This window comes from Coffea eugenioides, chromosome 2, assembly GCF_003713205.1.
Source record: "Coffea eugenioides isolate CCC68of chromosome 2, Ceug_1.0, whole genome shotgun sequence".
NCBI classification, from domain to species: Eukaryota; Viridiplantae; Streptophyta; class Magnoliopsida; order Gentianales; family Rubiaceae; genus Coffea; species Coffea eugenioides.
In genome coordinates, this window is record NC_040036.1 from 44,237,197 (window position 1) to 44,249,839 (window position 12,643).

General features: G+C 34.5%; 1 protein-coding gene across 1 annotated transcript; it reads right to left on the bottom strand.

Moving 5' to 3' along the window:
• Positions 1–233: 233 nt before the first annotated feature.
• Positions 234–995, bottom strand: LOC113759791. Its single transcript, XM_027302364.1, has one exon. The coding sequence runs from the start codon at positions 993–995 to the stop codon at positions 234–236; it is 762 nt and encodes a 253-aa protein (XP_027158165.1).
• Between the last annotated feature and the right edge of the window lie 11,648 nt (positions 996–12,643).

The following is a 12,643-nucleotide window of genomic DNA, read 5'->3' on the forward strand; positions in this document are numbered from 1 at the left end:
CTACCACTTTGATCTTGCAAGGCTTCCAGTTGCATTTTCAAGGTTGACACGTTGACTATCGTTCTTGCCCTGACGAATTCATCAAATTCTTTTAACTTGTTTACAATAGTTGCAAATGAGCATCCAGTCATTCGAAAAATTTTCTCAAAATAAGGCGGGTCATGAGCCTTGATAAATGTTCAAACAATTTCGTCTTCGGATATCGGGGGTTCCACTTTAGCGGCTAGTTTGCTTCAACGTTTGGCATACATCTTACGATCCTCCGATGGTTTCCTCTTGGTCCCCTCAAGTGTGGTCCTCGTTGAAGCAAGCTCGCAATTGTACTCATATTGTCTTACAAAAGCGGTTGAGAAATCCACCCATGTCCTCATTTCTTTAGGCTTTAAATTGGAGTACCAATCCAGGGCATCGCCTTCCAAGCTCTCGGGGAATAAACGTATTGGCAAATTTTCATCATTTACTGGCTTTCCCAACTTACTTTCAAATAGTCTTAAATGCATCTCGAGGTTACCAGTTCCATCATACTTACGAAATTTGGGTGTTTTAAAACCCAAGGGCCATTGCATGTCTGAGAAAAGACACAACTCATCGTAATCCAAGCCTCCAGACTTGCTCAATCTTTGGCTTTTTTTCATGAATTCCTCAAATTTATCCAATCTTTTCAATAGATTTTTGTTTATTGGGGTGGAAGATTCACCCGTTTCCACCTTCCCTTGCATAGCAGTATCTAACAAGAGTGGCTTAGTGGTGGTGTGATGAGGTACTTGAGAGTTCGGGTAATTCTGAGGTGCTTGAATGCTAGCCGGGTTGACTTGGATGTTATGGGGATAAGTGTATGGAAAACTGGAAGCGGGGTAGGTGAAAGTCTCTTCGGGTATGTTTGCCAATGACGGTGCAAAGGTAACTTGGGTATGGGACAGAGGAGGTGGTTGATTTGCAGTGTCTATTGGAGGTGCCGTGGTGGACCTATCAGATGATTTCGGATGTGCACTCATGTTTACACGTTTCTCAAAACTCAGCTGCGAGATCGTGTGACGATGGGACTTCTTCTTGTAACTATGTTTAAAAAACACCTGACATTTTAGAAAAAACCCTATTTAAATTCCTCTCTTGACCGGCTGTTGGCAAAGCAAGAAAAGAAAGAAAAAGAAAAAGATACGAGTTAGTATATATTGTGGTAATTCGGATGCATGCCCTATTGAGGGACCCATTTTACACAAAGGGTTGGCCTAGCATGAAAATGCAATCCTTTAGGGTAGGCACATACAATACCTAACGAATCTGATCAACTTATTGATATTCGAGTGAAAACAATTTGAAAAATTTGGTCAATTGGAGTGGCAAGAAACATTTGTCCTAACAAAATGAGGACAAAGTCCAAATGGATTGATTAGATTACTTTGATGAACACATAAAGTGATGTGTGAAAGAGCTTACTTTTGAAAGGATTGCAATGTTTCGACTAATTCATTCAATGAACCTTAGATCGAAACCCTAAAAGAGAATAAACGGGTCAAATGGATCAGCTGAAATCAATGTTTTGAAAACCGGACCGGACCGGCCGGTTCGACCGGTTGAACCGCGAACCGGCCATGGCACCGGTCCGGTTCTATGCTCTGGTTGACTTTGCCAGAGAACCGGTCAAACCCGGTAAAAACCGGGAAAACCGGTGAACCGTGTTGAACCGGATTGAACCGGTTTTTGAGTTTTCCTTTTTTATTTTATTTTATTTTATTTTTACTTTTTGCAAAATGCTTCTATCAAGATTCGAACTCAAAACCTTTGTAATAGAAGACCAATGTAGTAACCATTACACCATCACATCTTATTTGCTTTTTTTGATAACTTATTTATATAAAACAAACATCTATATTTCATTTTTCCATTTTTCTTACAAAATCTCATCCTCTCATGACTCTTTCTTTTTAATCTTCAACTCTTTCTTTTCTCTCTCATCTTTTCTTTTGTCACTCCATTTTTAATCAAACCTCATTAGTTTTAATTTATTGATGTTTTCTTCTATCTTTTAATTTTGTTTTTACCCATTAAATTGGAAAAAGTTAAAAAAAGAATTATTTTTCTTTAACCCAAATTATTTAATGCCACAATCACTCACTTTTATCTCATTTTTTGTTTCTTATCAAGTTTGCATTTCTATTTTCAATTCTCTTAACTTCTTTCGAACTCCAAACTTTCTTTTTCAAATTACAATCTTTAAATCTCAAAGACGTAAATTAAAATTTAAGTTCACAATATCAAATTCTCATAGACGTGAATTTGTATAATTTCAAAATATTGTGATATTTTTGGGTTGGATTTAAGATTTTTTTGGTAGATATAATTGAAATTGAGATGAAATTTATTTGTTTTAACTTATAATTTAAATAATTTATTTTTGAAAATCCAAATTATTCAAAAATAGTGAACTTTTCATCATATAAAGTTTTAAATTAGTCCATTGCATGTCTTATTTTGTGCATATATATATTTATATAAATTATTTTTAAAAAAATTCATTGAACCGAGGTTGAACCGGCCCGACCGATTGAACCTCGACCCTTTCACCTCACCGGTTCAATTGACGGTCCGGGTTTTAAAACATTGGCTGAAATTGATGATTTATTCAAAAAATTAACTGGATCACCCTAAAAATGGGTAAACTAGTCAAATAAATTGAATGAATTGATAATTTATTCAAAATTGAATGGATCACTCTAAAACTAGTCAAATGAATTGAATGAAATCCATTAATCAAATAGACCAGATGAAGTGATGATTTATTCAAAAATTGACTAAATTATCCTAAAAGTAAATTGATCAAATAGATTGTATGGAGCAGATGGTTTACCCAAAAGAAATCGACTCAATCATCCTAAATGTGAATAAACTCGTAAAAATGGGATGGATGGAATTGATAGTTTATTTGAAAATTGACTAGATTGTCCTAAAAATGAATGAATGGATTGAGTTAATGATTTATTCAAAAATGACTAAATTATTCTAAAAGTGAATGAATTGATCAAATAGATGAAATGGAATTAATGATTTATTCAAAAATGAGTAGATTGCCCTAAAAATGAATGAATTGATTAAATGAATTGGATGAAATTGGTCAAATGGATTTGAAAAAATGAATAATCGGTTCAAATGGATTGAATGAAATTGATGGTTTATTCAAAAATCGATTGAATTGTCTGCCCATTGGTGGTTTTAAGACTCACAAATTTTGTTGCAATGCATTAGTCTACGAGCCTTCTAAAATCAAGATTTGGCCTCAATATATTTATCGTCTCAACAATGAGAAATTATTTGTGAATTTCTTCAACTTATTGTCCTTTACGCAAGGGATTTTACCAACTCTGATAAAATAGCCAAAAGATGATTATCAGAGGCTCATATTCTAATGTGCAAAACTGTTCCATCATTCTCAATGTTGTTATTGTGGAAGGGATCGGATCCTACCTTACCTTGTGCACTACCCCTTTGGATGGTATAAGAAATATAAACGTGCAAGTCTCATTGGATTACATATCCGAAACACAAGGTGGCTTATTCCTAACACAGGATTCCCTAAATGGCATTCTCTCTAAAGTTTATGCATGATGCCAATTTATCAAAACAATTAAATATGTAATTTGAAATGAAAATATGATCTAAGGGACCCTTTGTATGCCAGGGTGGGTCTAATATGATGTGCAATTATTAATCTACAAATGCAATACATCGGAATCTTAAACATGCAATAGCCTATCTAATAGGGTAGGTTCTAAAAGAAGATCATGCCAGATCTCTTATTTTCTAGCGTTTGTGAATGCAAAAGACAAGAAAAATAAGGAAATGTTAGTTCAACACGTAACACGTTGTGGCAATTAAACAATATAAAAGTAAAAGAGAAAAATAAGGTGAAGAAGGTGTGGATTCCCTCCCCTCGTGCCTAGTGTTCCTAGTTGGATAAGGTTTGACTCTATCCTAGGTATTTCTAATATGGATGCATGAGGTTTGGCTCACTAATGCATCTAGACTCGATAAGGCTTCAGGCTCCCAAGCCTTCAGATCAAAGGCGAAGGGTCATCAATCCCAGGGCCTTTGGTCGGTGGCTTGAGTGATCCCTTAGCATCGCTATGGGTGCAGATACCACCATCCACCTACCTAAGGAAATCATCATAATCCTACAAGGAAGTGTGGGAAACACCCCACGAAACTGAAAAAATAGGGTAAAAAGTAATGCATGCACGTATGAAGTGCTTTCTTTTGAGGGGAGGGATTATAATACCATCAAATGCGGACGAAGGTTCTAGGTAGCTACCCCCCCCAAGATACAAGTGCGATACACAAATACAAATAAATGAAAGTAAACAAACAAACGATCGCATACGTGGATATTGAGAGACGATTGCATGTGTGAAAATGTAAAAAACCCAAAAAAAGAGAAAAAAAGGAAAAAGAAAAAAAGAAAAAGAAAAATGCAACCTAAAACCTCCAAATGTGATATATAAGAAGGTTAGAATAAGAAAAGAATTGACTATATCAAATGTTGAGACCCTCTATAGTCCCCAGTGGAGTCGCCAAACTGTCGCACCTCATTTTTAAATGAAAAATAAAGAGTTATTATTTCGGGTTTATAAAAGTGAATTTTTTATTTAATTTTGAGGAAAATGAATTTTTTAATTAGAAAATGAATAAAGAAATGAATTTGGATTTGATTTTTGTTTGAAAAATGAATTTTTGATTTATTTTGAGTGAAAAAAAGTTTTTAATTCAGAAAATAAATAAAGAAAATGGGCGTAAATGGGACTTAAAAGTGCAACGATTGTTGGCCCAAAATATAGTTTAAAAAGGGGTTTTTAATAAAAAATAGGAGTCACCACTTGGTATTGAATTAAGGTGTACCAAGTCACCTAAAACGAATTTTAAATGATAAAGTAAAGAAAACCCCTTTTAAATGACTCCAAGTCTTCGAAAATCAGAAAAAAGTGTTCGGGAGTCACATTTGAAGAAAGGGAAGGCAAGGATAAAATCCAAGGCACCCTTTCTACCTAACCAAAACTAGTTGCGTGATTTAGTCAAAAGTTTTCTTATTTTAACCTAAGAATTTATCACACTTGGACGTTACTATATGAATGCAAACCTAAACCTAAGAGGGTATCGGGGGGTCGGAATGTCTCTTCAAAGTTTTATTGGTGTAAATCACATTAATTGTGATGCCCAAGAGTGACTCTTTGAAGAGGTCACGAATATGCAAATCAGGAGACTCGAAAGAAAGAAAATAAAAAAAATAATGATATACAAATACACATGACCTAAAGGAATGCATCATAACGGATACGGGGGACTTAAGAATCGTGACTAGATTTTCCCTTTTATAGAGAGAATATGAGCGTGCTAAGGTTAGAAAACCAAACTCGTCCATATCCCATATTCGAGGGGTATTTCTCTTATCTAATCATGCAAATGTACTAACCTAGTTCTAATTCTTAAATGGAATGCAAGTCTAATGTCATGTGTCGCACATGGGGATAAGGGATATATATAGGGGAAATATGGGATAAGAGATATACATATGGGGAATATGGGATAAGGGATGTACATATAAGGGAATATGGGATAAGGGTTATACATATAAGGGAAATGTCATGCAAAATGATAAAAACCCTAAAAAGTAAAAAATACGCATGGAAATGTAGTGATTGTCACACAAATATGATCTAATGCAAGGACGGTCCCTAAGGGTTTAACGTTGGACTAACCCATGTCTATAAGTTCTCACTAGCATTGGACTAGTGAGAAATCGAGAAAAGGGGCTACAACTAGCATTGGACTAGTGTGGAATCCGAAAAGGGGCGACAACAAGCGTTGGACTAGTGTGTTGACGTCATGCATTTATTACAATCAAATGAATCATGTAAAACATAATAAAGCAAATAAACACATAAATCACATATAGTACATAGCACATAAGCATGATATCTAGATGCAAGATCCTAAGAAAGCGAGTAACACGTAACACACATGCATGCAAAGCACACAAAGCAAATAAAAGCAAATAAAAGCAAATAAAGCCCTAACTATTGCATTTTGGGGACCCTAACTACAATCTAAAGAGGGTAAAGAATGAAATGAAATGAAATAATAACCTAGCTATTACAATTTGGCACTTAAATGCCTAAATAACTAAAAATTAAATTTTAAAATACAAAATTAAAACAAATAAAAGTGACTAAACAAATAAATGGAAAAATAAAAAAAAATTCAAAGAGCATGCAATATACATATAAGATCACATAGGTGCATATAGGGTCAAATAAAATCAAAATAAAGGAGTAGAGTGTACCTCTCTTGAATTGGTTGTCTAATGAAATGCAATTTTCTTGTTTACCCTCCAAAACAATAAAATGGTCAAGGCATCACTTTAATTAACTAACAATCACAAGAAAATGAAAATAAGCACGAAATTGAATCAATCATATCATTCAAATAAAAATAAACAGCCCATATTCAATAAATTAAAACAAACAAGGACCCAATTGAAACAATTAAAGAAGTTTGAGGGGTCAAATCATTATTTTACAAATATTAAGGGTCCAAGATGAAATAAATTAAAATTAAAGGCTTAAGGTGAAACCTACCAAAAACCAAATGCTAAACTTCACAAAATGAATGAAAATCCATTGGGTATAATTAAACAACAAGATTACCTAAAATTTTGCTAAAATCCCAAATCAAAACTTTAAATTTATCAAAAATTATTAAACCTTCAAAATTCATCCTAAAATTAACCAATAATATATCTAAAAATCACATTAAAGTATATCAAAGAAATATAACATGTTAAAGGGACAAAATGGATTAAATTCTCCATTTTTCTGTGCCATAGATACATTATGGGAAACTTGAGGGGCTGAAGTGCAAATTTTGTAACTTTTCTTGCATCCTCTTCGCAGAAGCTTGCTGCGTTTTTTTCATTGCAACTTTCATGGTTTCTGCTGCGGTTTCTTTTCATCCGAACACCACTAATGGCTTAACCAACCAAGTCTTGGACTAAAGTAACAAGATTACTAAACTTTTTTCCCACTTTTCAACATAAAACCCTTGGATTTATACACAAAAATTTCAGAATAAAGGGCATGCAAAGCTGGAAGCTTTCTACAACTTATGTCCTCATTTCTCTCTTCTGGGTTTCATTATCAAACGTATGCATCATGCAAATCAGTTCCAAGCTAGCAAAAATGTGCAACTTATACCTTTTACCGCTGAAAACCAACATAAAAAATGGCACAAACAATAAAAGGGAGGGGACAGCAATCGAGGACGCATCAGAAACCAAACTCAAGTAGCCCGAAGCTTCATGTCCTTTTTATGGGGTTTGTTCAGCATACGAACACCAGCCATAAACTCAAGCAAGAACTCATGATGAAACCCTATAGAAAAACCCAAAACCCAGGCCAAACCCACGAAATCCTCAACCAAGACACAAAACAAAACTCAACCTTTCTCACGTGACAAAATCTCATGTATCAGTCCAAAGAAATTTCAAGGTGGGTATTAAACTAATGAAACAAGAAGCTATCATTACCTGTAAGTGATTGGAGACTGAATCCCCGTGAGAAGTCTGGAAAGATGTGTTCAGATGACAAGTTCGAAGCTGCAGACTTTTCTTCAAGGATTGATGGTGCCGCAACTTGAAGCTTCAATTCAACTGGTCTGGAGCTATTTTCCCCGAACGTTTCCTGAACAAAAACTCCTCCATTACAGTCCAGGGTATTGCAGAAACGAAGAAACCTTCCTAAAAATCGGAAATATGATAGGAAAATGGAGATGAAGCGGGCTGATGAATCAGCCTGAACTCGAAATTTTCCTAGCAGAAAATTTTCCTTCCCTCGCTGATCTCTTCTCACTTTCGTTTGCCTTTTCCTTTCCTTTCTGTTTCTTGTCTATTCTTGTTCTTTCACCCCTCGCAGATCCTCCTCTTCCTAGCTTTTACAGTCTCTTCCTCTCTTTCTTTCTTACTTAGCCATCCCTCTTTTCTTATTTCCTTTCTTTTCTCTCAGCCCGTCGCTCTTTCTTTTGCTTCTTTTCTTCCATATTTTGTTCCTCAGCCGTCACCCTCTCCTCTCAATCTCCCCTCCCCAAGCTCTCTTCTAGTTTTCCTTTTCCTTCCCCCCTGTCCCGTAGCTTTTTCCTCTCTCGGCTCCCTCTTTTCTTTTTGTTGCCCTGCAGCTCTGCCTTCTTTTCTCTAGTTTTTTGCCCGCAGCCCGATGCTTTTTCTTGGTTCTCTTCTTGCTTCACTCAACCCCCCAACCGCCACCGCTTTCTTTTTCTATTTTTTTGTTTCCAAATTTTCTAGGCCTCCAAGTGTCTAGCCACCTAACCCCCCTTGCATGTGTTGTCAACCAAGAATGAAGACATTTGTCCTATTTGCATACACTCCACTTGTCTAATATGCCCCTAATACACTTGTCTTCTTATTTTCATTTATTTATTTTATATTTTCCAAAACAATTTAGGTAAACAAAATAAATAATAAAATGTTAATTCTTAATTGTAAATTCATTGCACAATTTTTATTTTCCAAAACAATTTAGGTAAACAAAATAAATAATAAAATGTTAATTCTTAATTGTAAATGCATTGCACAATTTTTATTTATCTTTAAAAAGTGAATCTAAAAGGTTTAAAGACAAAATTTGAATTTTTGTAAGAATTTTTCCTTTTTTAGAAATTTAATGCAAAAATACCTTAAAAATGAAAATGAAAAACAAAATGAACATTAACTATCATTTAATTAATAAAAATAAAAATAAAATAAGAATAAAGCTAAAATTGAATAAAACAAATGAAATTTTTGTGTCTACACTATCTATCCTACATCCACCAAAATCGGCATTTGAAAAACCACATAAGCCAAATTCATGACATTTTGGATACCAAAGACCATAGTTCAAGGTTCCCTTCAAATATCTAAAGATTCTTTTAACAGCAATTAAGTGAGATTCCTTTGTACAAGATTGGAAACGAGCATACAAGCAAACAGCAAACATAATATCAGGTCTACTTACAGTTAAATAAAGTAAACTACCAATCATACCTCTATACTTCTCCTCATCAATTTTTTTACCTTCTTCATCCTTGTCAAACTTGGAAGATGTGCACATAGGTGTTCCAACTTACTTTGAATCTTCCATTCCAAATCTTTTGAAAAGTTCTGTGAGGACTTGCAAAATTCTTCGTAGTTTCTTAAAAATCCCCTTTTCTTTTGGAATAAATTATTTTATAATATCTTTCCTACTCATTTACTCCCTCAATAGTTGTAATAAAGAATAGAATTAAGAGTTTTACCCTTAGTTTTATAGTTAGGGTAAAATAGGGTTTTTACGTATTTGGTAGTGTGATTAATTGGTAAGGTGTGTGTACTAAATTTGGTGGTTAAGAGTGAGTTTTAAATAAGAGGAAGTGTGTGATTAGAAGTGTTATGAATAAGTTAGTGAATTATAAGTTAAAACACAAGTACGCGAGGGTTAACGAAAATCGGCTTGAGTCGACGTGCACCGTTTGCTACCGATTGAGTACACCACTTGAACACTACTATATTACCTTAATCTCCTTGCTTTTATTTCAACTAATCACCCCTAAAATATCCTCCAAAGCAGCCAAAATTTTGGACTAAATAAAAGGGAGAAAAGAAAAAAAAAGAGTTAATCTTGTTGTGACAAGTGGCGGCAATTCAAGAGGTGTTTGACCAACTAATTTCCTTCCTTCTTATCCTTCATTTTTGGTTCATCTTCTTCATTTTTTCACCTTGGTGGCCGAGAGCAAGAGAGGGGAAAAGAGAGAAAAATAACTTCAACTCCAACCTTGATTCTTCCTTGTTAAGTTGAAATCACACAAACCAAACCGATTAAACTTATCTCTTGGTGTTTAGGAAGTTAGGAGTGGTGGAAATGTGACGACCCCACTTCTCCTTAGGGTGAACCCTAGGGTTTCGGCGAACCGCCTGCCTAACTCTCGCCAGGGCTCAATATGAGTCAAATTTAAATTTAACGGTACACAACCAGTAATAAAAGCTAATATAAAGAAAAGTCGCTTCCTTATATAATCATTCGAGTCTTACATCACAAAGTTTCCAAAAGGTACATCAAATTCCCCAAAAATACAACCATCCAAAGTAGACTAAACCATTTACATCCAAATTCTAATCAAAAGATAATCAAGTCGGCTTCTCCAAAATCTTTCCAATCCGAGCTCCTGTTAAGGAAAACAAACTACGGGGGTGAGCTAACGCTCAGTGAGGCCAAGAAAAGCATGCAAACAAATAAGTTCAAGTAGCAATAAAGCTTACACAAAAGGAATAGCCATAAAATTCAAGTTATTCACAAGGGAAAGTAAAACACAATCAATAAGGATACGGAAGCTCTCAGGAGCTAACTCCACACAGCTTGGCCAAGGTCTTGATCCAAATATCCCACGTTGACTCTCCGTCAACCAAGCAAGTACCAAATCCAAAGACTCCACTTTCACCAAATTTCGTCCACCGTTACACCCCCTACCGGGCCCGCACGTCGAATAGAAAAGGCAATACTACTTGAGTATGCAAAGCAAGATTTCAAAAGATCATGTCGTGGTAAGTAAATCTTAATTCCAAAAGAAAGTACCAATTTCACTTTCGGCACAAAAATCGAGAAAAATATAGATAGTTTCCATCTCTCAAAACTTCTAATCTCATATCCGAACTTTAAAATATAAAGAGTATTCACATTTTCAAACTAACGGAGTCAAAACTCATCCAAAACTCCTCTCATTTCATAGAAATTGTCAAAGCTAAAGGTTTCAAGTTTTGGATAGAAAACTAGAGAAATTCCCTAAGAATCACTCGAGTTAAAATGCTCCATTCTTAAAGTTCAAAATCATGAAAATCAAAGGCATAAGACTAGGGAGTGAAGTCTATTTCTCAAGTATAAAATGAGACACAATAACCAAGAAAGTTAAACAACTAAGAAAATGCATCAAGATAGGTTTATTCCATCGGGAATCGAGTTTCAAAAATGAAGGTGTTAAAGTCACAAGAGAAATTGTATCATCCATGAAATCAAGTTTAAAATGAACTATCAATCTCAAAAGGAAGTGGGATGTTCTTAAAAGCTCGTTTCTCAAGAAATCAGAAAATTTCAGTTTTGCGCGACTATACTTGGAAAATCATGTCTTGAGTTTGGTAAGTCCAAAAATTGGAAAATTTACACCTTTGGAAACCAGATTCAGAGTACTAAAACTTTCTAGAAGACACTTTTCCCAGATTCCAACTAGAAATCATTCGAATTTCAACTCAAAGTTACTGTTCCATGAAGACAGGGCAGAACCAGTTCTTGTTTTTCAGTAAAGTTTGAAAATTCGGCAAAATTCATAGTTAGAGGTGGCAAAATGGGCGGGATGGGCGGGATTTGCTTGGGTTTGTGATGGAACCGAGTCATATGGGTATGGGCCCAATCTTACCCATATGTGTTTTGGGACTAAGTTGGGCGGGATCACTTTGGGATGGGTTTAGATTGATCCCGCCCAATACCCAAATCTATTTTCTACATATTTTTTTTCCTTTAATTCATTTTTATTTTTTTATATAATTTTAATATTTTTGATTTATTAAATTTTTTTAAATTTTATTAAATAAACATGCAAGTGCTTTATACTCAGGATTCCCATCAAAAATTGGATTAACAAATAAAGGAAAAAATAGATATACAGTCATATTCCAACATATATCAAGATGGTCAAGGTACTTAAGATATTGAATATTTATTCTCATCATTGTCCAAAGATGACAGGTCTAAATTGACTGAAATGTTTAAAATTCTTGTGGATAATGACTAGGAAAACTACTAGATTATATTCTCTAGTATGACTATAAAAATTGTTAAAGATAATTTTTGAATCTAAGACTCCGTTTGGATTGGCTATTTTTTCAAAAAATAAGTTTTTCAAATACAATGTTACAGTAACATACAATAACTCAAAAAACATCCCATCCATATTAGTATATCAAATATTTCAAAAAAATTTTATAGTAAAAATTTTTCATATACACTGCTATAATAAAATATTTCAAAAATATCCCCCAAAAATAGCTAAACCAAACAGAGCCCTTGTTATTTGAGCCCAATGGGTACCCAAGTATTTCCCACCCTTTCCCATTCATTAATGGGTATAGTTGGGATGTGTCCCAACTTAAACCCAATACCAAATTATAATACCCATCCCGCCCAAAGTTCCTTTGGGCATGGGTAGCCCATTGGGACTTGGGACAAATTGCCAGCTCTATTCATAGTTATTGAATTAACCTCTGAAATTTATAACATAGCAAGAGTTTCAAGTCAAGTTTCAAATGCAACAAGCTGAACTAAATTCAGATTTTTGAACAACAAGATACAACCGTTTGAAGATGGCTGGACTTCACAACCTGTTCAACAATTTTGCAATTTCCAGCTTTGACACAGTTTCGAAATCAGACCATATCTAACTCTACACAGGTCCAAGTCCAAATTGAGAATGGTTTATGGCTTTAGAAACTAGATTCAAAATGCAATAATTCATTAGAAGAATCGTTTTCAAACTCTTTTCACAAGTGAGATGAAATTGAGCCACAATATACAGTTTC

Excerpts from the sequence above, each read along its gene's own strand:
- LOC113759791 (XM_027302364.1), bottom strand. The coding sequence starts at position 995 with ATGAGTGCACATCCGAAATCATCTGATAGGTCCACCACGGCACCTCCA.